Source organism: Macaca mulatta, chromosome 16, assembly GCF_049350105.2.
Source record: "Macaca mulatta isolate MMU2019108-1 chromosome 16, T2T-MMU8v2.0, whole genome shotgun sequence".
NCBI classification, from domain to species: Eukaryota; Metazoa; Chordata; class Mammalia; order Primates; family Cercopithecidae; genus Macaca; species Macaca mulatta.
The window spans coordinates 8785626-8809300 of NC_133421.1; the positions used below are offsets into that span (position 1 = coordinate 8785626).

A 23675-nucleotide genomic window follows, 5' to 3' on the forward strand; every position below is an offset into this window, starting at 1 on the left:
CACTGCACTCCAGGCTGGGCGACAGAGTGAGACTCTGTCAAAAAAAAAAAAAAGTGGCCGGGCGCGGTGGCTCACGCCTGTAATCCCAGCACTTTCAGAGGCCGAGGTGTGTGACTCACCAGGTCAGGAGGTCGAGGCCATCCTGACTAACATGGTGAATCTCCGTGTCTACTAAAAATACAAAAAATTAGCCAGGCTTAGTGGCGGGTGCCTGGAGTCCCAGCTACTCAGGAGGCTGAGGCAGGAGAATGGCGTGAACCCAGGAGGCGGAGCTTGCAGTGAGCCGAGATCACACCACTGCACTCCAGCCTGAGCAACAAGGTGAGACTCCGTCTGAAAAAAAAATAAAGAAAGAAAAAGAAAAGAAAAGAAAATGTGAGGATGTGAGAAGACCAGAGGTGGGAGCGTTGCAGGGAAATGTACTCCTGGCTGTAACAACAGCTACACTGGCAACAGCTCAACAGCTGTGTGCTCTCCATCCCCATGAAGGAGAATTCGCAGATACCACGGAGAGATGCAGCTCATTGTCCTCTTCAGTTGAAGGATTTGTGCATGTAATTTTCTTTTTCTTTTCTTTTCTTTTTTTTTTTTTTTTTTTTTTTTTTTTTTGAGATGGCGTCTCGCCCTGTTGCCCAGGCTGGAATGCAATGGCACGATCTCATCTCACTGCAAGCTCCGACTCCCGAGTTCACGCCATTCTCCTGCCTCAACCTCCCGAGTAGCTGGGACTACAGGCGCCCACTGCCACCATGCCCAGCTAATTTTTTGTATTTTTAGTAGAGACAGGGTTTCACCGTGCTAGACAGGACGGTCTCGATCTCCTGACGTGTGATCTGCCTGCCTCGGCCTCCCAAAGTGCTGGGATTACAGGCGTGAGCCACCGCACCTAGCCTTTTTCTTTTTTGAGACAGGGTCTCACTCTGTCACCCAGGCTGGAGTGCAGTGGCACCATCTCAGTTCATTACAGCCTCCACCTTGAAAGCTCAAGTGATCCTCCCATCTCAACCTCCCCCCTATAGTTAACTGGCCCACTCCTGAGCTGGAACTACAGGCATGTGCCACCACGCCCAGATAATTTTTTTGGACTTTTTATAGAGAGGGGGTTTCACCCTGGGTGAACTCCTGGGCTCAAGCCATTGCCCACCTTGGCCTTCCAAAGTGCTTGGATTACAGGTGAGAGCCACCAAGCCTGGCCATAATTTTCTGGTTATTTAAATATTTTTAAGTACTATAGATAACAAGGACTCCAGGCATTCTAGTGAAAAGGCTTCCTTCTTTTTCTGTCACTTCCTTTCCATTAGTTGCTGCTCACCTGAAGTGTCCTCTACCTGTTTTATTCATTACTTAAAAACAAAAACAGGCTGGGTGCAGTGGCTCATGTTTTTAATCCCAGCACTTTGGGAGGCCAAGGCAGGAGAATTGCTTGAGCTCATGAGCTCAAGACCAACCTGGGCAACATAATGAGACCCCGTCTCTACAAAAAATACAAAAATTAACCAAAGTTCATGACACACACCTGTAGCCCCAGCTACCTGGGAGGCTGAGGTGGGAGGATTGCTTGAGCCTAGGAGGTCAGGGCTGCAGTGAGTGGTGACTGTGCCCCTGCAGTTTAGCTGAGTGACAGAGTGAGACCCTATCTCAAAAAGTAAAACAAAATGTAAAACAGGCTGGGCATGGTGGCTCACACCTGTAATCCCAGCATTTTGGGAGGCCAAGGTGGGAGGATCACTTGAGGTCAGGAGTTCAAAACCAGCCTGACCAACATGGTGAAACCCTGTCTCTAATAAAAATATACAAATGTAGCTGGGCATGGTGACACATGCCTGTAATCCCAGCTACTCCAGAGGCTGAGGCAGGAGAATTGCTTGAACCCGGGAGGCAGAGGTTGCAGTGAGCCGAGATCGTGCCATTGCACTAGCCTGGGTAATGAGAGCGAAATTGCGTCTCAAAAAGCAAAACAAAACAAACTCCTGCTTTCTCGACTATTGCCCTGTACATCTCCATTATTTGAACACCAAATTTCCTGAAACCAGTCTTTGCTGTGTTTACTTCAACTTTCTTTCACACCCCACCAACCCAAACCTGGTTTCTGCCCCATCACTGCACTGCGACAGCTTCAGCAATGCCCTGCTGTCCCTTCTCAGTTGAGACATGCAGTGGATGGCTTTGGTTCCCTTTGGACACCGTCAAATGAAGTATTCCTGCCACAGCTTCCACAACCCAACCTTCCCTGTCACCTCACACCTCTCCTGTTACGCTTGTTTTCTCCTTCTCCAACCCCAGTGTTTCCTAGGCTGTGTTTTCCTGTCATCTCCTTCTTCTTCTTTTTTTTTTTTTTTTTTTTTTTTTGAGATGGAGTCTCATTCTGTCACCCAGGCTGGAGTGCAGTAGCATGATCTCAGCCCACTGCAACCTCTGCCTCCCGGGTTCAAGTGAATTTCCTGCCTCAGCCTGCTGAGTAGAGTAGCTGGGATTTCAGGCACGTCCAACTAGTTTTTGTATTTTTAGTAGAGATAGAGTTTCACTATGATGGCCAGGGTGGTCTCGAACTCCTGACCTCAAGTGATCACTTACTTCGGCCTCCCAAAGTGCTGGGATTACAGACGTGAGCCACTGCGCCCGGACAGCCCTTCTTTAGGTTGTTCTATCCATTTCCCTGGCTTCAGTGACCACTTTCTGATGGCTCTCAAACTTGTGTCTCCGCTCCTGAGTCCCTCCCACCTGCTACCAGACCCCCACGTCAGGTAGTCTCTAGCCAACAGCTCCTAAGGCTTCTGGAAACTTGATGAGTCCAAGTCTAAGCTCCTCTTTTTCCTCCCTGCATTCTCCCACCTCACTGAGTTTAGGTCATCACCACTTATCCACAGTCGTTTTGTGTAGAACAGTCTTCCTGGAGGCCCAGGTTTAGCACAATAAAGGTGAAGATTTGTGTGATCAAATTGAGATAATATTTGAACGATTGAAAAAATGGTGTCAGCTGAGCGTGGTGGCTCATGCCTGTAATCCCAAGACTTTTGGAGGCCCAGGTGGGAGGAATGCGTGAGCCCAGGAGTTTGAGATTAGCCTGGGCAACATAGCAAGACCCTGTCTTTACAAAAACTTAAAAAAAAAAATTAGCTGGACATGGTGGTGCACTCTAGCTACTCAGGAGGCTGAGTTAGGAGGATCACTTGAGCCTGGGAAGTCCAAGCTGTGGTGGGCCGTGTTCACACCACTGCACTGTAGTCTGGGCAACAGAGTGAGACCCTGGCTCAAAAAAAAAAAGAAAAGAAAAGATGATGTCACCTCTAGCCCCTGGTGCCATCTACTCCCAGAAACTTTTCACTCCAACTTTTTTGTTGCAGCCCAATCAGAGTTTACCTCTTCTCTCTCCTAATAACTGCTCTCTTATTTCCCAACAGCTACAGTGTTTCATACCCACAGTGTCCATCTTATCCTCTCCCATTGACTGATTGAGGCAGAGTTTTGCTCTTGTTGCCCAGGCTGCAGTACAGTGGCACATCTTGGCTCACTGCAACCTCTGCCTCCTGGGTTCAAGCAATTCTCTTGCCTCAGCCTCCCGAGTAGCTGGGACTACAGGTGTCCACCACCACACCCGGCTAATTTTTTGTGTTTTTTTTTTTTGTTTTTTTTTTTTTTTTTTGAGACGGAGTCTCGCTCTGTCGCCCAGGCTGGAGTGCAGTGGCGCTATCTCGGCTCACTGCAAGCTCCGCCTCCCGGGTTTACGCCATTCTCCTGCCTCAGCCTCCCGAGTAGCTGGGACTACAGGCGCCCGCCACCTCGCCCGGCTAATTATTTTGTGTTTTTAGTAGAGACGGGGTTTCACTGTGTTAGCCAGGATGGTCTTAATCTCCTGACCTCATGATCCGTCCGCCTCACCTTCCCAAAGTGCTGGGATTACAGGTGTGAACCAACGTGGCCAGCCTAATTTTTTAATTTTTTATTTGCAGAGACACGATCTTGCTATGTTGCCCAGGCTGGGCTCAAGTGATCCTCCTATCTCAACCTCCCAAGCAACTGGGATTACAGGCACATGCCACTGTGCCCAGCTATTACTTGATATTTTCTTGTTTGTATTTTCTTGTTTATAATTTGTAAGCTTGGAATCTTATCTGTCTTGTTCACTGCTATATTATCAGCTCCTGAAACAGTACCTGGCACCTAGTAAGTGACCAGTGAATATATGGCTGAATGAATGAAGGCAGAAAGGTTTGTCTAAAATGCATTTCTTTTTCTAGCAATACTTCCTCACGTTAAATATTTACATTCCCTATGATCAGGCAATTCATCCTCTGGGCACGTGACCTGAAGAGATTCTTTTTTTTTTTTTTTTTTTTTTTTTTTTTTTTTTTTTTTTTGAGACGGAGTCTCGCTCTGTCACCCAGGCTGGAGTGCAGTGGCGCAATCTCGGCTCACTGCAAGCTCCGCCTCCCGGGTTCATGCCATTCTCCTGCCTCAGCCTCCCGAGTAGCTGGGACTACAGGCGCCCGCCACTGCGCCCGGCTAATTTTTTTCTATTTTTAGTAGAGACGGGGTTTCACCATGGTCTCGATCTCCTGACCTTGTGATCCGCCCGCCTCGGCCTTCCAAAGTGCTGGGATTACAGGCGTGAGCCACTGCGCCCGGCCGAGATTCTTTTACAGAAGACATACATGAGGCTGGGTGCAGTGGCTCATGCCTGTAATCCCTGTACTTTGGGAGGCCGAGGTGGGCGGATCACCTGAGGTCAGGAGTTCAAGACCAGCATGGCCAACATGGTGAAACCCCGTCTCTACTAAAAATACAAAAAAATTAGCAGGACGTGGTGGCAGGCGCCTGTAATCCCGGCTACTGGGGAGGCTGAGGGAGGAGAATCGCTTGAACTCGGAAGGTGGAGGTTGCGGGGAGCCAAGATCATCCCACTGCACTCCAACCTGGGCAATGGAGCGAGACTCTGTCTCAAAAAAAAAGACCTCCATGAGAATGAAGCTGGGAAGTTAGAGGCGACCTGGGCATCCGTCTCTGAGAGTGTGAGGGTGAAATGTGGGTATATACTGTGGAGTGTCATGCAGCAATCAGAAGTACCAGGTTAGGTGTACACATGATAACATGGATGGATTTTTTTTTTTTTTTCTTAAGACAGAGTCTTGCTCTTGTTGCCCAGGCTGGAGTGCAATGACGTGATCTCGGCTCACTGCAACCTCCACCTCCCGGGTTCAAGTGATTCTCCTGCCTCAGCCTCCTGAGTAGCTGGGATTACAGGCACCCACCACCACGCCTGGCTAATTTTTTTGTATGTTTTTAGTAGAGATGGGGTTTCACCGTGTTGGGTAGGCTGGTCTTGAACTCCTGACCTCGTGATCCACCTGCCTTTGCCTCCCAAAATGCTGGGATTACAGGCGTGAGCCAGTGCGCCTAGCCGCCAGGATGCATCCTAAAAACACATTGCTTAGAGAAAAAGGGTGAGAAATAAGATGAAACATATACAACAGGTGGGGGGCGGTGGCTCACGCCTATAATCCCAGCACTTTGAGAGGCTGAGGTGGGATGATTGTTTGCAGCCAGGAGTTTGAGACCAGCCTGGGCCACATAGGGAAACTCCGTCTCAACAAATAATTTAAAAAATTAGCCAGGCATGGTGGCACACACCTGCAGTCCCAGCTACTTGGGAGGGGCTAAGGTGGGAAGATTGCTTGGGCCTAGGAGGTAAAGGCTACAGTGAGCTATGATCCTGCCACTGCACTCCAGCCTGGGTGACACAGCGAGACCCTGTCTCAATAAAAAGTAAAAAAAAAAAAAAAAAAGAAAAAAAAAATATATACACACACACACACACACACAATGACATGACACACATAAAAAGAATCATTCCCACAAACAACAAACCATGTCTCTCAGAGTATATCAAAAACAAAACGTATGCAACATTGTAATTGCTTGCGGAGGAGCAGGGAAGTAAATGGGGTTGGGGGTGTTATAAAAGAAAAAAAATCAAGCCAATGGAGGAATGAATGAAATGTTCTGTCCTGCTTAAAACTCTCCAGTGACTTCTCATTGAAAACTCATAGGTAAAGCTCAAGCCCTTTAGCTTAATTCTAAAGGCCCAAGATCTAATCCACTACCACCCTGCCCACCCAGGTCTCAAGCACGGCCTCCTGACCAGTCTTCCTGACATTGCTACAAGTGGCTATTTCAGTTTAACTAAAATAAGACTTAAAATTCAGTTCCTAAGTCTCACCAGCCACATTTCGCAAGCTCAATAGCCATATGAGGCTCATGGATACTGTATTAGCACGGATAGAGAACACGTCCACCCTCAGAGAAAGGCCTAGCAGACAGCACTGCTGTTCAACCAACTCTATTTTTTACTTTTATTTTTTTGAGACAGGGTCTCATTCTGTCGCCCAGGCTAGAGTGCAGTGGCACAATCACGGCTCACTGCAGCCCTGACCTTCCCAGGCTCACACGATCCTCTCACCTCAGCCTCTGGAGTAGCTGGGACTACAGGTTCACATCACCACCCCCGGTTAATTTTTGTAGTTTTGGTAGAGACAGATTTCGCCATGTTGCCCAGGCTGGTGTCTAGCTCTCGGGCTCAACTGATGCCCTCACCCTTGGCCTCCCAAAATGTTAGGATTATAGGCATGAGCCATCATGCCTGGCTTCAACCATCTCTGTGAATCTCAGTATTCAGGATACTAATTCTTCTGTTCTAAAAGTTTCAGAGATAGTTTCCTATTTGAATTAATTTCACTGAGATTTCTTGAGTGCTTTCCTCTGACCATCTGGACTGGGAGACAAGTGCACCAGTAACTATCATATCTCAGCGCTGGTTAGCAACTCTGTGGGTCACCTTCTAAAAATGTTTCACATAGTTTACAATAAAATATACATATTCCTTTATTTCTTCAACAAACATTTATTGAGCACCTATTGTGTGCCAGGTGCTAAAATGTGTTAAGGTACAGTAGTGAATTAGACATACAAGATCCCTGTGGCAGGCTGGGAGCACTGACTCACGCCTGTAATCCCAGCATTTTGGGAGGCCGAGGCAGGTGGATCATCTGAGGTCAGGAGTTTGAGACCAGCCTAACTAACACGTTGAAACCCTGTCACTACTAAAAATACAAAAATTAGCTGGGCTTGGTGGCATGCACCTGTAAATCCCAGCTACTCAGGAGGCTGAGGCAGGAGAATCATTTGAACCTGGGAGGCGGAGGTTACAAGTGAGCCGAGATTGCACCACTGCACTCCAGCCTGGGTAACAGAGCAAAAGTCCTGTTGCCAGGCTGGTCTTGAATTTATGGCCTGAAGCAATCCTCCTGCCTCAGCCTCCAGAGTAGCTGAGATTATAGGCATGCGCAACTACACCTGGCAGTTTTCAAGAATATCTGAATTCTAATCATGGTGAGTGGGTGTAACCACAAGGAAGTAGGAAATAAATGTGTATGTCATTAAGACAAGCTAGAACCCAAACAATTGTATTTGAATCTTTTCTTCTTTCTTTCTCTTTCTTTCTTTCTTTTTTTTGATGGAGTTTCGCTCTTGTTGCCCAGGTTGGAGTGCAATCTTGGCTCACCGCAACTTCCACCTACCAGGTTGATTCTCCTGCCTCAGCCTCCCAAGTAGTTGGGATTACAGGCATGCACCACCATGCCCAGCTAATTTTGTATTTCTAGTAGAGACGGGGTTTCTCCATGTTGGCCAGGCTGGTTTCAAACTTCTGACCTCAGGTGATCCGCCTGCCTCAGCCTCCCAAAGTGCTGGGATTATAGGAGTGAGCCACAGCACCAGGCCATTTCTTTCTTTGTTTCTTTTCTTTTTTTTTTTTTTTTTTTTTTTTTTTTTTTTTTTTTTGTGAGACAGAGTTTCTCTCTTGTTACCCAGTCTGGAGTGCAATGGCACAATCTCAGCTTACTGCAACCTCCACCTCCTCGGTTCAAGCAATTCTCCTGCCTCAGCTTCCTGAGTAGCTGGGATTACAGGCATGTGCCACCGTGCCTGGCTAATTTTTGTACTTTTAGTAGAGACGGGGTTTTGCCACGTTGACCAGGCTGGTCTCAAACTCCTGACCTCAGGTGATCTGCCCACCTCAACCTCCCAAAGTGCTAGGATTATAGGGGTTAGCCACCGCGCCCAGCCAAATCATTTCTCTCTCTTTTTTTTTTTTTTTTTTTTTTTTTTGAGCCTCCTGAGTAGCTGAGATTACAGGCATGTGCCACCACACCTGGCTAATTTTTTTGGATTTTTATTTTTTTAATTTTTTTAGGAGATGGAGTCTCGCTGTGTCACCTAGGCTGGAGTGCAGTGGCTCAATCTCAGCTCACTGCAACCTCCACCTCCTGGGTTCAAGCCATTCTCCTGCTTCAGCCTCCCGAGTAGCTGGGACTACAGGTGAGCACCACCACACCCAGCTAATTGTTGTATTTTTAGTAGAGATGGGGGTTTCACCATGTTGGCCAGGCTGGTCTCGAACTCCTGACCTCAAGTGATTTGCCTGCCTCGGCCTCCCAAAGTGCTAGGATTACAAGCTTGAGCCACCATGCCCGCTTGTGTATTTTTTTTTTTTTTAAGTAGAGACAGTGTTTCACCATATTGGCCAGGCTGGTCTCGAACTCCTGACCTCGTGATCCACCTGCCTCGGTGTCCCAAAGTGCTGGGATTATAGGCGTGAGCCACCGTGCCTGGCCGAATCATTTCTCAAGGAGGAAACTTTTTTTTTTTTTTTTTTTTTTTTTCTTGAGACAGAGTCTCACTCTGTCGCCCAGGCTGGAGTGCAGTGGTGCGATCTCAGCTCGCTGCAACCTCTGCCTCCTGGGTTCAAGTAATTCTCCTGCCTCAGCCTCCCGAGTAGCTGGAACTACTGGTGCGTGCCACCACACCCGGCTTATTTTTTGTATTTTTAGTAGAGAGGGGGTTTCACCGTGTTAGCCAGGATGGTCTCGATCTCCTGACCTCTGATCCGCCTGCCTCGGCCTCCCAAAGTGCTGGGATTACAGGCGTGAGCCACCGCACCCGGCTCAAGAAGGAAACTTCTATGTGAACAGAAGACAAATGCTTAATATGTAAATTAGACAGAAGGTCAGGTTGGGCGCAGTGGCTCACACCTATAATCCCAGCACTTTGGGAGGCCGAGACAGGTGCATCATGAGGTCAGGAGTTTAAGACCAGCCTAACCAAGATGATGAAACCCCATCTCTACTAAAAATACACAAATTAGCCGGGCATGGTGGTGGCACGCACCAGTAGCGAGACTCCATCTCAAACAAAAAAAAAAAAAGAAAAAAAAGAAGGTCAAAGAGAGGCTCTCCAACAGTTTTCAGAGAAGCCCTGATCCATGGTTATTAATATTCCAGGATTCTTCTTGAAGAGGAGACAGGCCTTTTTTACACTAAAGACAAATGTACTAAGCTCTTAGAGTTGTATGGTACTAGTCCTGAAGGAGGTGCAGCTAATTACCTTGCCTTGATTTCAAGGCTCTTTGAGCTTTGTCTTTTCACTCCCCCTCCTCCGCCCCCCGAGATGAATTTTTGCTCTTGTTGCCCAGGCTAGAGGCAATGTCGCAATCTCGGCTCACAGCAACCTCCACCTCCCGGGTTCAAGTGATTCTCCTGCCTCAGCCTCCCGAGTAGCTGGGATTACAGGCATGCGCTACCATATCCGGCTCATTTTCTTTTTCTTTTTTTTTCTTTTTAGTAGAGACGGTGTTTCTCCACATTGGTCATGCTGGTCTCAAACTCCTGATCTCAGGTGATCTGCCCACCTCAGCCTCCCAAAGTGCTGGGATTACAGGCGTGAGTCACTGCACCTGGTCTCATTTTTTTTTTTTTTTTTTTTTATAGAGAGAGAATGAACAGATGGACCAACCAATATGGATATTCCATTGTCTTAGGTAATTTCAATTCATTTGTAAATAATCTGATACTGCCATATCTTTGTCAGTCTATTATGAATCTGGTTAGCTTAAGTCAGGTGTATCTTTATTCAACATTAAATTGATATTTGTAACATACCAAGTATTTGCCAGGCACAATTCTAGGAGCTGAGTACATGGTAGTGAACAAAACAAACAGGTTCCCATCCCTTATACAGATTTATTCTAATGAGGAAAACTAGACATTAATAAAATAATTATATAAATATATGAATATCAACAATAAATGCTATGTTTGCTGTGACAGCATGTAACACAGGAAGCTGACTTAGTATGCTAGGTCAAGAAAGGATTCCCTGAGGAAGTCACTTGAGTTGGCCAAAGAAATGTGGACCTTTCAAAGCTGAAGACTGTACCGTGGACTGCGGTGATTCCATAGACACAACACCACTGGTGGCCTTCCCAGGGCTTATCTTGTCATGCCACAATTCTACATGATATTTTGCCCTTGTTTTTCTCTGTGTATGCCTCAGTCTTCTGTCCAGATTATCTATGCTTCTAGATTGAATGGACGCTCCTGGGGGCTGTGAATACCCAACCCCTTTTTGATATCATGGAGCTTCTGCCTTACCCTTAGCTTGGTCAAGACACTTAGTCAATGTCTCAGAGAAATGAACTGGTTAAGACTGTCAGGCTGAGCACAGCGGCTAACGCCTGTAATTCCAACACTTTGGGAGGCGGAGGCAGGCAGATCACGTGAGGTCAGGAGTTTGAGGACAGCCTGGCCAACATGGTGAAACCCCATCTCTACTAAAAATACAAAAAAAAAAAAAAAAGATTAGCCAGGTGTAGTGGCACACACCTGTAGTCCCAGCCACTTGGGAGGCTGAGGCAGGAGAATCGCTTGAACCCAGGAAGCAGAGGTTGCAGTGAGCTGAGATTGTGCCACTAGAGTGAAAACTCTTGTCTAAAAAAAAAAAAAAAAAGCCTGTTGGCCAGGCACCGTGGCTTATGCCTATAATCCCAGCAGTTTGATCACTGGAGCCCAGGAGTTCAAGACCAGCCTGAGCAACATGATGAAACCTCATCTCCACAAAAATTACAAAAATTAGCCGGAGGCAGTGGTGTGCACCTATAGTTCCAGCTACTCAGGAGGCTGAGGTGGGCGGATCACCGGACTCTGGGAGGCAGAGGCTGCAGTGAGTCATGATGGTGACACTGCACTCCAGTCTGAATGACAGAGTGAGACCCTGTCTCAAAAAGAAAAAAAAAAAAAAAGTGGCTGGGTGTGGTGGCTCATGCCTGTAATCCCAACAATTTGGGAGGCGGAGGCAGATGGATCACCTGAGGTCAGGAGTTTGAGACCAGCCTGGTCAACATGGTGAAACCTCGACTCTACTAAAAATACAAAAAATCAGCCGGGCATGGTGGCACGTGCCTGTAATCCCAGCTACTCAGGAGGCTGAGGTGGGAGAATCGCTTGAACCCAGGAGGCGGAGGTTGCAGTGAGCCAAGATCTCACCATTGCACTCCAGAGTGAGACTCCGTCTCAAAAAATAAATAAATAAAAGTGACCAGGCACCGTGGCTCACACCTGTAAATCCAGCAGTTTGGGAGGCTGAGGCGGGCGAATCAGGAGGTCAGGAGTTCAAGACCAGTGTGGCCAACATGGTGAAACTTTGTCTCTACTAAAAGTATAAAAAATTAGCTGGGCATGGTGGCAGGTGCCTGTAATCCCAGCTACTCAGGAGGCTGAGGCAGGAGAATTGCTTGAACCCGGGAGGCGGAGGTTGCAGTGTGCAGAGATCGCGCCACTGCACTCTAGCTGGAGTGATAGGGCGAGAATCTATCTCAAAAAAAAAGTAATAATGCTGCTTTGAACATTTATGTACAACATTTCTTTCTTTCTTTTTTTTTTTTTCTGAGACAGGGTTTTACTCTGTTACCCAGGCTGGAGTGCAGTGGTGTGATCACAGCTCACTACAGCCTTGAACTCCTAAGCTCGGGCAATCCTCCCGCTTCAGCCTCCCCAGTAGCTGGGACTACATATACATATGACCACGCCTGGCTAATTTTTAATTTTTTAATTTTTTAATTTTTTAATTTTTTTTGTGATGGAGTTTTGCTCTTGTTGCCCAGGCTGGAGTGCAATGGCATGATCTCAGCTCATCGCAACCTCTGCTTCAAGCGATTCTCCTGCCTCAGCCTCCCGATTAGCTGGGATTACAGGCATGCGCCACCACACCAGGTTAATTTTGTATTTGTAGTAGAAATGAGGTTTCTCCATTTTGGTCAGGCTGGTGTCGAACTCCTGACCTCAGGTGATCCACCTGTCTCAGCCTCCCAAAGTGCTGGGATTACAAGCGTGAGCCACCGCGCCCAGCTAGTCTAGATATTTTCTAACAGTGGAATCATAGAATATGCGGCCTTTTGCATCTTGGCTTTTTTCACTTAGCATAATGTTTTCCAATATTCATCCAGTTATATATAGTATGTACTTCATCTCTTTTTAAGGCTAAATAATATTCCACTGTATAGATCTACCACATTTAAAAAACCATTCATCTATTGAAGACATTTGGGTTCTCTCCACCTTTTTTGCTACTGTGAATAACTACTGCTATGAATGCTCACATGCCCAGATTTGCTCTGAGTACCTGTTTTTAATTCATTGGGGAGTATATATACGTTGGAGTGGAACATTGGAGTGGTCACGGGAACAATAAATACTTTGAGAAAAGCAGGTGTTGGACTTTTGAACAATGTACTTACAAAGTTTTTTTTCTTTTTTTTTTTTTTACAAAGGAAAGGGCATGAATTTCAGAAAATTGAGGGCAAGTAGCTAGGGGTTAGTGTAACAGGCTACACAAATGTAATAATTCAATCTAGTGTTTGCAGTTCACATGTATCATGTCACAAGACTTTTTTTTTTTTTTTAGAAACAAGGCTGCTGCCCAGGCTCAAGTGCAGTGGTGGGGATTACAGCTCACCGAAGCCTCGAACTCCTAGACTCAAGCTATCCCTCTACCTCAGCCTCTCAAGAAAGAAGAGTAGCTAGGTCTACAGGCACCAGCCACTGAGCTGAGCTTTTCTTGTTTTTGTTTTTTTAATTTTTTATTTGTAGAGATGGACCCTTGTTATGTTGCCCAGTCTCATCTGTGACTGCTAGCCTCACGGGAGCCTCCCATCCCCGCCTCGAAAAAAGCTAAGACTACAGGTATGAGCCACTATGCCCAGCCCACGCTGCAGAATTTTTGCAACGTCCTGAAAAATTGGGAAGTTCAGGCATAATTATTCTCATTTTATGGGAAAATAATTAAGGCAGAGCTATCTGAAGTAATTCCTTAAAGACACAAAAGAAGGATGGGTTTCCGTCCTTTTTTTTTTTTTTTTTTTTTTTTTTTTGAGATGGAGTATTGCTCTGTCGCCCAGGCTGGAGTGCATTGGCGAGATCTCGGCTCACTGCAATCTCCGCCTTCTGGGTTCAAGCGATTCTCCTGCCTCAGCCTCCTGAGTAGCTGGGATTACAGGCGCCCGCCACCACGCCCGGCTAATGTTTGTATTTTTAGTGGGGATGGGGTTTCACCATGTTGGTCAGGCTGATCTGGAACTCCTGACCTCAAGTGATCCGCCCGCCTTGGCATCCCAAAGTGCTGGGATTACAGGTGTGAGTCACCGCGCCCGACCACTTGTTTCAGTCTTGTTATCCAACAAGGCAGCCATGAAAGTAGTGCAAGACTGTAGTCCCAGCTACTCGGAGGCTGAGGCAGGAGAATGGCGTGAACCCGAGAGCAGGAGGCGGAGCTTGCAGTGAGCCGAGATCGCGCCACTGCACTCCAGCCTGGGCGACACAGCAAGACTCCGTCTCAAAAAAAAAAAAAAAAAAAGAAAGAAAGAAAGTAGTACAAGAAACCCAGGAATTGGAAGAAGACTGCTAAGTGTTGGGAAAAGCGAAATGGGGGGCGGAGTGGGGGAGGGCAAAGAAAATAAAGTTGAGAAAATAGATCGTCTCCAGCCTCACGGTCTCCTATGATTAAGACAATGTCAATGTAATTTAACATACCACTCTCGCTGTGTCGCCCAGGCTGGAGTGCAGTGGGGTGATCTCAGCTCACTACAACCTCCACCTCCTGGGTTCAAGCGATTCTCCTGCCTCTGCCTCCCGAGTAGCTGGGATTACAGGCGCCCGCCACCACGCCTGGCTAATTTTTTTGTATTTTCAGTAGAGACGGGGGTTTCACTACGTTGGCCAGGCTGGTCTTGAACTCCTGAACTTGTGATCCGCCCGCCTGGGCCTCCCAAAGTCCTGAGATTACAGGCCTGAGCCACCGCGCCCGGCCTACCACTATTTTACTTATGTATTATTTATTTATGTTTTTGAGACTGAGTTTCGCTCTTGTTGCCCAGGTTGGAGTGCAATGGCGCTATCTCGGCTCACGGCAACCTCCACCTCCCGGGTTCAAGCGATTCTCCTGCCCCAGCCTCCCGAGTAGCTGGGATTATAGGTATGCGCCGCCACGCCTGGCTAATTTTGTATTTTTAGTAGAGATAGGGTTTCTCCACGTTGGTCAGGCTGGTCTCGAACTCTCGACCTCAGGTGTTCCGCCCGCCTCGGCCTCCCAAAGTGCTGGGATTACAGGTGTCAACCACCGCGCCCAGCCCACCACTCTTTTTTTATAGACAATTTTTTCTGAAGGCTCTCGTAGACAATTCTTTTGGGAACCGCAGAGCACAGTTGGGGAAAACACAGTAATACCATCTAAGTCTCTTTACTGAGGACCTCAAAGCGGAATGGCCTCTACCGATGCCATAGAGACCAATACGGACTGCGGGTTTAAACAAGATGGTGTCCGCCGCAGCACCGCTCTATCTTCCCGGGTGAACTCTATGGCAGAACATAGGCGTTCGATTTAGAGAAGTGAAGCCGAGATGGGTGGGAACCCGACCACACTACCGCGCTAGGAAGAGTGGGGCGGAAAGACATCTTCCGCGCATGTGTGGAACTGGGGGGACTGATTCCAAGACAAGGGGCCCACCCCCCGGAGCAAGTTTTCTGAAACGTGTGAGTCGTTTAAGTTCAGTTAAAGCCGAAGTGGGGCGTATCCTGAGACGCATGCGTTCTAGACGAGACAAGTGATCTAGCGGCGTGGTCTTTTCAACGCCCGGCGTACACACGACGTCTGAGGTGGAAGGGGCGTTTAGGATTCCGAACACGCATGCGTTCTGAGACCCAGGCGTTTCCTTTAGAGGGTGTGGAGTGCAGGGCTCCGTATTGCGCAGGCGCAAGGACTGTCCGGTAGGACAAGCGGTCTATCAAGGGGAGGGAAGAGGAGGTTGAAGAGATTAAAAAACCGGGGGCGCCTGCGCGTTGCAGATTAGTTGAAAACGCTCAGGGTTTGTGAGGGGCGGGGTCACGTATGCGCGTCATTGGCCGGGTAGGTGGGAGGGAGGGTGGAGATGGGGAGGGTGTGTGCGCTTGCGCAGTGCGGGGGTGGAGGGCGGAGGAGAGAGATAGCACGCTTGCGCGGCTGTCATAGGGCTGCTTGGTTGGTCAGTGGGGAGTCGGCGCCTGCGTACTAAGACCCGTGTGCAGCAGCGGCGGCGGCGGTAGAGGCGGCGGCGGCGGCGGCAGCGGGCTCGGAGGCAGCGGTTGGGCTCGCGGCGAGCGGACGGGGTCGAGTCAGTGCGTTCGCGCGAGGTGAGAGCGGGCAGGGCGCGCGTGCGCGGTACCTTGGTTTGGGCCCGGGAGAAGATGGAACGGCGCGGGGGTCGGGGAGGGGGCAGAGGGGAGCGGCGGCCGCCGCCGCACGGGTTCGGCCGGAGAGCTGCGCGAGGTGCGGAGAGGCGCGGGCGCGCGCCCCGGTTGGCGCGCGGGGTGACGGTTGGGGCTGGCCCGGTGACGTTGGAGCGACGCAGGGCGGGGGACGGCGAGCCGCGAGGCAGCCACGCGGGAGAGGCCGCCAGGCGGCCACGCCGGGGAGAGGGCCAGGGGCCAGATCGGCCCACCGGGGCAAGGGTACCTGGGCCGTTGAGGACCCGGCGCAGCGAGGCCACGTGAGGTGGGGGAGGGGGCTATTCGGTGAGAGGGCATGATGGGGGGTTTGGCGGACGGCCGGGGGGAGGGGAGGCGGCGTGGCTCCGGCCTGGCGCAGTCTCTGAGGAGGGGGCGGCCGCGGCACCGGAAGTGCCCCCCACGGGAGGCTGCCCTCGGGGTCGCAGGCCGCATGGCCGAGCTTGGACCGGGGCCGCATGGCAGCGCGGGGACCCCTCCCCCCCAGGTCCCGGCCACCGGAAGCCCAGAACGGCCACATGGTCTGCAGGAGCCGGCAACCCCTAGCGCGGGGAGAGCTAGCCCTCGCGGGGTGTCCTAGGGGGCCTGGGATTTTGAGAAGTGGGAGAAGCCGGAGGCTCGGGTCCTGATCACCCCGGAGGGCATGCTGCTGGCATATGTTAGCGCTTCCCAACCTCAAGGGCCCCTGGAGCTTTCCTGCAAAACCCTCCTGTGAAGTGTGGCGGCCAGCCAGGTGTAAGTGGCACTCCTTCGAGCTGGGAGGCCGGAGAAATGGGGAAACTGAGGGCGTTTGGACAGGAGCCCATCTCTTCTGTTGGCCCGGGTGGACAGCGCCTTAAAGTCTCCGGCAGATGAGTTTCCCACCGTGATAGGCATTCTTCACCTTGTCACTGTCTTCCCGTTGTAACTGGTTTGGGAGTTCCACGGTTTCGAAGTCCTTAACTCTACTAGCCTAGTATGATTTTCTACTACTCACTACTACCAACCTTTTGCTTTCATTTTATTGTCATTCGCCACCCCCCACCTCTCCCACTTTCTACTGACTGTACTGGCCCGGCCTGAAAAGCCGACAGGACAGATGCATCCTGGGAAAAGTGGGAGGGCCTTCCAGGAGAGGCTGGGTTCCTGGGTTCTCTTTGGGAACCAAGATCGAGGTGTTTGGCAGGGGGATCATTTCGGAAACAACTTTGCTTTCTCCCCCTTGGCTTGTTGCAAGTGCATGTTGGCGAGGCGGGAATCCCCCAAAGAGGCCTTGTGGTTTCCTGTAGCAGTGACTGGTTTGTGTGTGGATGGAGGGGGGGCGGTGTAACAGATGGGTGGGGCCTTGTCCTCCGGTCTCCACCCTCCCCCCCACATTAGCCCTGCCCTTTTGCTGGATCATAGCTGCTCACCTAATTATAGCCCTGGCTGTGTGTGGGGAAGAGGGGTGGTTGGTTTCAGTGGCAAGTAACACCTGAGTCCTCCCCCCTCCCAGGAAGTAGGCCTTTTCTCATCTCTGAGATTTGACATTCCAGCTCCCTAGAGCCTTCCTTTCCCAAGCCACCACTCTAACTTTGATTTATGCGGGAGAAACCAGCTATTCCACCCTCCCATACACACACCAGTTCTTGAGTATATTTGAGCCCAGTCAGTATTTTAAGTTCAGGAACTTTGACTTTATTTTAGGTGGGTAATGGAATAAAGAGTTGGGAAAATGTTTCTAGAGAAAAATGGGATAGATTGGAGGTCCTGTTAACCTCCATGCTTATTCACTTCAGTTCTCTTCTTGGCTCTAGTTGGAATCGAAGCCTCTTAAAATGGCAGATGATTTGGACTTCGAGACAGGAGATGCAGGGGCCTCAGCCACCTTCCCAATGCAGTGCTCAGCATTACGTAAGAATGGCTTTGTGGTGCTCAAAGGCCGGCCATGTAAGATCGTCGAGATGTCTACTTCGAAGACTGGCAAGCACGGCCACGCCAAGGTTAGAATTTCACCTCCACATCTTGCCTTCCCCGTGCCTCCAGTATCCTTGGCGCTCCCAGCAGCAAGCTGCCAACAGTGCTGACTTTCCTTTAACTCTGCTTTTACTGTCTGATTCTTTTTGTTTAGCACTCAGCCTTCATACCCATTCAGACAACTACACCTGCTCCCCAGTCTTCAGCCTCTTCTGTGGTTACCCTTCTGTCCCCCCATCATTATCTGGTAGTCCCTCCGTTTCTCCAGCTTTGTGCCAGTCTCTTAACTTCAATTCATAGGCCTTTATGCTCTAGCTATTCAGTTGCTCCTTCCTTATTCTTGGTTTTCACTTTTTCTTCCCTTGAGCCATTGTAGCTGGTTGTTTCCATCACGTTGCCCAGGGTTTCTCCAATTCTACCAGAATGTGACCTTCCCCTGGAGGGACTCCTGCGTTAATTCTGAGCTTTCAGATCACCTTGCTGCTTCGTTCCCCAGTTCTAGCTTTCCCTTTGGAACTCTGATGCAGAATCAAACTGCCCCTACCTGCCCCATCCCACTCTCCTTGGGTTCCTTGAGCCTCCATGCTGTCATGGGTTTTAACATTCTTGCTAGCACTTCCCTCATCACCTCAGATTTTTCCTGTCTCTTTAGAACTTCAACTTGGTTCGTTCTTGTTGAGTTTCTTGTGGTGTTTTTCCTTAATCAGTTTTTCCATCTTTTGACTTGACACTGATCTTGGGTTATTCCCTAGTGTCTAGATCCTTCTCTGTGCTCTTCTGGCTTCCTTATTTTCTAGCTACATAGTTATTTCTGATCTCCCTGCAAGTCCTTTTTTCTCTTCAGCTCTTTCACATTTCTTATTTTCTTATCTTTCCCCTTCTACCTTATTTCCCAACTTCTCAGCTCCTTCTCCTGGTGTCCAGAAAACTCTTCCAAACTTTTACCCAGACTCCTCCCACTACCCTAGACTCCTAGCATCTTATCTTTTATCAAGGTAACTGTCTTCCCTAAGCCTGCCATGCAGTTTTCTCTTGTGCTGTCAACCCCAATCTCAGCGGTGGTTTTTTTAGCCTCTGTTGTTTTGTTTTCTTTAAGAGGCTCTACTGTTTCTTGAGTTGACTGGTTCAATTCCAATACTCCAGTCTTTGCCCCAACAATGTAGTCTGACTTCCCTCATCAGGCAAGGTCACTTGGCGCCTTTGTTTCCTCCGTCTTAAGAGTTTGGTTGGGTTTCTCTTTGTGATGCTTACATACAGGTCCACCTGGTTGGCATTGACATCTTCACTGGGAAAAAATATGAAGATATCTGCCCGTCAACTCATAACATGGATGTCCCCAACATCAAAAGGAATGACTTCCAGGTATGTAGATGGTTTGGATGAGGATGGGTTAGCCGTTCATGGTGGAGGGAGAAGTTGGGGGATAGGGACTGACCAGGAGAGCTTGTGCTGGGAGAGGAAGGAAATGGCAGGAGAGGGTATTTGGTATTAGTTTGCTATCACTCCAGTTTGTCTATCAGAGCCTTTACTCTCAGCCTCCCTGGGCCTACTACCTTCAGCTTCCTTCCCTATCTGCCCCCAGCTGATTGGCATCCAGGATGGGTACCTATCACTGCTCCAGGACAGTGGGGAGGTACGAGAGGACCTTCGTCTCCCTGAGGGAGACCTTGGCAAGGAGATTGAGCAGAAGTACGACTGTGGAGAAGAGATCCTGGTATGGTGCCTCCCTGCTTTTTCTTTTCTTTTTTTTTTTTGGAGATGGAGTCTTGTTCTGTTGCCCAGGCTAGAGTGCAGTGGCGCGATCTCGACTCACTGCAAGCTCTGCCTCCCGGGTTCTCGCCGTTCTCCTGCCTCAGCCTTCTGAGTAGCTGGGACTACAGGAGCCCGCCACCACACCCGGCTAATTTTTTGTATTTTTAGTAGAGACAGGGTTTCACCATGTTAGCCAGGATGGTCTTGATTTTCTGACCTCGTGATCTGTCCACCTTGGCCTCCCAAAGTGCTGGGATTACAGGCGTGAGCCACCACGCCCGGCCCCCTCCCTGCTTTTGTGCTCAGCTTTGTTCTGTACGTTTCTTCCTGAGCTCAGACATCTCCTGGCTCTCTCTCTTGCTCCTCCAGATCACGGTGCTGTCTGCCATGACAGAGGAGGCAGCTGTTGCAATCAAGGCCATGGCAAAATAACTGGCTCCCAGGTGAGTGTGACAAATCCCTCACTGTCCCCTTCACATTTTGTTGTCCTCAGCAGATCTGCTCTAGTCTTAATTGTTCCAGGCTTACTTTGTGCCCCTAGCCTGGCCTTGTCCTCCCTATCCTTCCCGTTGAAGGTATTATCCTATCTTACTAATTTCTCTCTCCTACCTAGGGTGGCGATGGTGGCAGCAGTGATCCTCTGAACCTGCAGAGGCCCCCTCCCCCAGCCTGGCCCGGCTCTGGCCTGGTTGTAGGCTGGACTCCTCCTACACAAATTTATTTGACGTTTTATTTTGGTTTTCCCCACCCCTTCAATCTGTCGGGGAGCCCCTCCCCTTCACCTAGCTCCCTTGGCCAGGAGCAAGCGAAGCCGTGGCCTTGGTGAAGCTGCCCTCCTCTTCTCCCCTCACACTACAGCCCTGGTGGGGGAGAAGGGGGTGGGTGCTGCTTGTGGTTTAGTCTTTTTTTTTTTTTTTTTTTTTTTTTTTTTTTTTTTTTTTAAATTCAATCTGGAATCAAAGTGGTGGATTCTGGCAAATGGTCCTTGTGCCCTCCCCACTCAGCCCTGGTCTGGTCCCCTGTTGCCCATAGCCCTTTACCCTGAGCACCACCCCAACAGACTGGGGACCAGCCCCCTCCCCTGCCTGTGTCTCTCCCCAAACCCCTTTAGATGGGGAGGGAAGAGGAGGAGAGGGGAGGGGACCTGCCCCCTCCTCAGGCATCTGGGAGGGCCCTGCCCCCGTGGGCTTTACCCTTCCCTGCGGGCTCTCTCCCCGACACATTTGTTAAAATCAAACCTGAATAAAACTACAAGTTTAATATGAAGCCCCCAACTCAGCTGCTTATTTGAATTAAATGGGTATATTTGGAAGCTACAAAAAGACTGAACTCTGCCACTGAGTTCATGGAACCCGCTGTCTATCACTGACTTGCTGTGGACCTGCCAGTCATCCCCCCACCCCCCAAGCAGCCTTGACCTATTCCAGACAGTTGGGTGGGAGGCAACACAAACAGCAGCAGCCAGGGTCAGTGGCAGGTAGATTTTATTGGCCTGGGACACACGGGGGGTATCCTCACCCACAGTGGGGCAGGGGGCATGATGTTGAAGATATAATCTGATCGTCACTTGTGGTAGAATCGCGGGTTCTGGCTGTGTTGGATGAAGGGGAGCCGAGGGCCAGGTTGGCTGGTAGCTGCAAAGCCCGACTGGCGGTGGTGATGAAAAGAGGGCTTTGTCACTGGGCGTACTCTCCCACTTAATGCCCTACTGGTAACCACCCCCAGAGAGGAAGAAAAACCAGGTGATGTGGGCCACCGGTCCTACCTAATCCTGCTTTTCTGGATCCCTAGTGTAAGGATTCTGACAGGTAAACTTTATTATCATTCTTACCTTTCCTGCTGGTTGCATCTGCACAGGGAGCTGTGGGGAAGCAAGGAGTCCAGGGGCTGGATGCAGAGCCTGGGGGTGCATGGGGCGCAGAGAGGACTGCAGAGAACAGAGTCAGGGCCTGAGGCATACTGAAGCTCCCCTTAACATATCCCTAACCCTGACCTCCCAAGGTGCCATACTCACTGAGTCGGAGAAGCCAGTCTGCTGGTTAGCATGTTCCATCTGCTTTTGCAAGGACAGGGCACCACCAGGCTGGAGGAAACCTACGTGGGGAAGAGGGGCATGTGAGATGAGAATGAAACAGGGAGGGGAGGACCCAGAGAGCTAGAGCTCCTGCATGGGATGTTATCACCTGTCTGAGTGGGCTGAAAGTGGCCGTGCACGGCATAGGGCTGTGGCTGTGGCTGAGATAGGTACTGCACTGTAGGGAATGCTGAAGGAGCTGAGAAAGGAAAAGACAGAGCCATTAAAACCTTTTACTCAATGGCATTCCTCCTTTGACGTTGAGGAAGGCCAAGCCCCATCCCTCCTATTACTCACCTCTGAGCTGCTGACTAGGACTATAAGCTGGCTGTGTGGGCCCATAGTGAGGTGGGGGCTGAGCAGTCCCATAGGCACCACCAGGACTGCCTTGGAATTGTCCATGCTCTGGTGTCCCCGCAAAAGCAGCTGCTGAGCCCACATAGTGCCGGGTCTAAGGAGGGAGAATGAGAATTCGCCTATAAACTTGAAAGCTGAAACCCAGTGACTTGTGTATATCTGTATGCCGCATTTCCCCCTAAACTTAAGTGCTTGATATGTTTGTGACTTGAATACTGGTGGCAAGGATGCATGGATGGAAGCAGTAGGGGCTGGGCATCCAATCCTACTCTCACCGTAAGCACTTGGGGTCCAAACATTTGTTTGGCTCTGTCAGCTGCCATGAGGGTGCCTGGGCGATTGTGTCCTCCAGGGCTCCCTAGAAAGGGAGAAGGGCTTCATGATGCTGAAATGGGAGGCTGCAACCTGTAAGAAGGCCGGTTCCATCAGGTGGTCTCTTTAGTCCTCACCCTGCATGCTGAGGAGATGAGTTCCTGTGTGGACAGTCAGGCTCTGCTGGTATGCAGCTGATGTCAGGGTGGTCAGGTCACTGGAGTGAGAGGAAGGCAGGTCAAAGCTAAGGACAGATGCCTTCTCTTTCGCCATTAAACACTAGTTCTTTTATTACTTGATCCCAGTTCCACTTGGCCCCCATTTCAGTTTTTAGCACTCTGATCCCACCTCTGTTCCTTTCGCCTCCGTTTTTCTTCCTCATGTAAAACTTTCTTGAGCTGCAGGAAAAGCTGATGCTTCTCTTCCTGTAGGGCCAAAAGCTTCTCCTCCAACTTCAGAATCTGGGAGGGAGTGGGAAGAGAAGATGAAGGCAGGGAGAGTCAAGGGAAGAAATCAAAGCTGGGAGAGTTCAAGGGACTGCTTACTTGTTCCTTGGTCTCCTCTAGTGACATTCTCTCTTCCATCTCCTTTTTCTTCCTTCTCTCCTGTTCTTCCTTCATCTTCTGTTCCATCATCTTATCCACCTCTTCTTCCTCTGGAGAATCAGGCAGAATGAAGAAGAGGCAGGGTAGTGAAAACAGTTCCAACGTTAGATTGAAGACCAGCAAAACCCAGTCATCCCAACACGCCTGTGCGCTCTTTGCCTCGAGGGGACAAGCTCCCCCATCGCTGCAATAGGGAACGGAGAGGCTTTATCAGGTGCTCTCCAAGGTCCTTCCCGTCTCAAGGGTTCTGGAGCGTGGACCAGGACGCTTAAATCCCACCACAACGGGGCTATTCCTTCCCTCCTCTGCGCTCGGCAGCGGGCTCACTGGTTGGCCGCTGGGTTGAGGCCAACCCTGAGGTACAGGAGCCATTCTGGGCCGTGTGTCCCCCCGCTATGGCCCCGGCTCACCCTGCCGCTTGCGCTCCCGCTCCATCATAATGTGCCGGTGCAGCGCCCTGGCCATGGCGTTGGAAAGCTTGGGGCGCTCCAGGAGTGCGGGCATGGTGCTGCCGTGGGCGCTCGGGCCGTGGGCGCCCGGCTCTGTCTCTGACTGCCAGACCTCAGACGGCGCCTGCGGGGAGGCGGGCGCTCAGAGGGGACCGCGCCCGGCCCAGGCGGAAGCCCGTCCGCCCGACCCGCTAGCCGCCCCGGTCACGTGTCCCAGGAGCCCGCCACCCGGCCGGGCCCGCAGCCCCCGCTCCACCGCGCGCACGGGCGGCGCCGGGATCCCCGACTCGGTGCTGCCGCTCCCTGCCCAGCCAGCCCGGACGCCAGCCCTCCCTACCCGCCTTCTCTGCGCTTTCTCAGCAGCTCCGGCGCGCCCTGGCCCGTACGTCACATCCGGCGGCCCGGCCAAGTCCTTCCGGAGTCACGGCTGCGGCCGACCTCACGGGTTGGGTGAAAGAAAGCGGAAGCGCGCTGCGACGGGTGCCCGCGGCGTCCAAACCCCGTAGCCGGGAACGCGGGCGACGAGGGCTGTAAACTGGTCTTGGCA

At 50.4% G+C, this 23675-nt stretch overlaps 2 protein-coding genes across 9 annotated transcripts; one reads left to right on the forward strand and one right to left on the reverse strand.

Moving 5' to 3' along the window:
• Window positions 1–14797: 14797 nt before the first annotated feature.
• Window positions 14798–20597, forward strand: EIF5A (eukaryotic translation initiation factor 5A). 6 transcript variants are annotated; one of them, XM_015118463.3, is made up of 6 exons: window positions 14798–14915; window positions 17420–17605; window positions 18837–18941; window positions 19162–19293; window positions 19701–19774; window positions 19945–20597. In XM_015118463.3, exons 1-5 carry the CDS (start codon window positions 14847–14849, stop codon window positions 19761–19763), a joined length of 555 nt encoding a protein of 184 aa, XP_014973949.2. In that variant the 5' UTR covers window positions 14798–14846; the 3' UTR covers window positions 19764–19774; window positions 19945–20597. The 6 variants fall into 6 exon arrangements, with proteins under 6 accessions (XP_014973949.2, XP_077826325.1, XP_014973951.1 ...); XM_077970199.1 differs by lacking the exon at window positions 14798–14915 and adding an exon at window positions 15005–15149; XM_015118465.3 differs by lacking the exon at window positions 14798–14915 and adding an exon at window positions 15384–15551.
• A 201-nt stretch (window positions 20598–20798) lies between these two features.
• GPS2 (G protein pathway suppressor 2) lies at window positions 20799–23500 on the reverse strand. Of its 3 annotated transcripts, none has more exons than XM_028835957.2 (11): window positions 23470–23500; window positions 23090–23252; window positions 22620–22729; window positions 22423–22535; window positions 22212–22291; window positions 22038–22120; window positions 21703–21856; window positions 21515–21604; window positions 21346–21425; window positions 21163–21258; window positions 20799–20978 (listed from the first exon to the last, which is right to left on the reverse strand). In XM_028835957.2, exons 2-11 carry the CDS (start codon window positions 23181–23183, stop codon window positions 20895–20897), a joined length of 984 nt encoding a protein of 327 aa, XP_028691790.1. In that variant the 5' UTR covers window positions 23184–23252; window positions 23470–23500; the 3' UTR covers window positions 20799–20894. The 3 variants fall into 3 exon arrangements, with proteins under 3 accessions (XP_028691790.1, XP_014973948.1, XP_028691791.1); XM_015118462.3 differs by having other exon boundaries at window positions 23466–23500; XM_028835958.2 differs by having other exon boundaries at window positions 23394–23500.
• Between the last annotated feature and the right edge of the window lie 175 nt (window positions 23501–23675).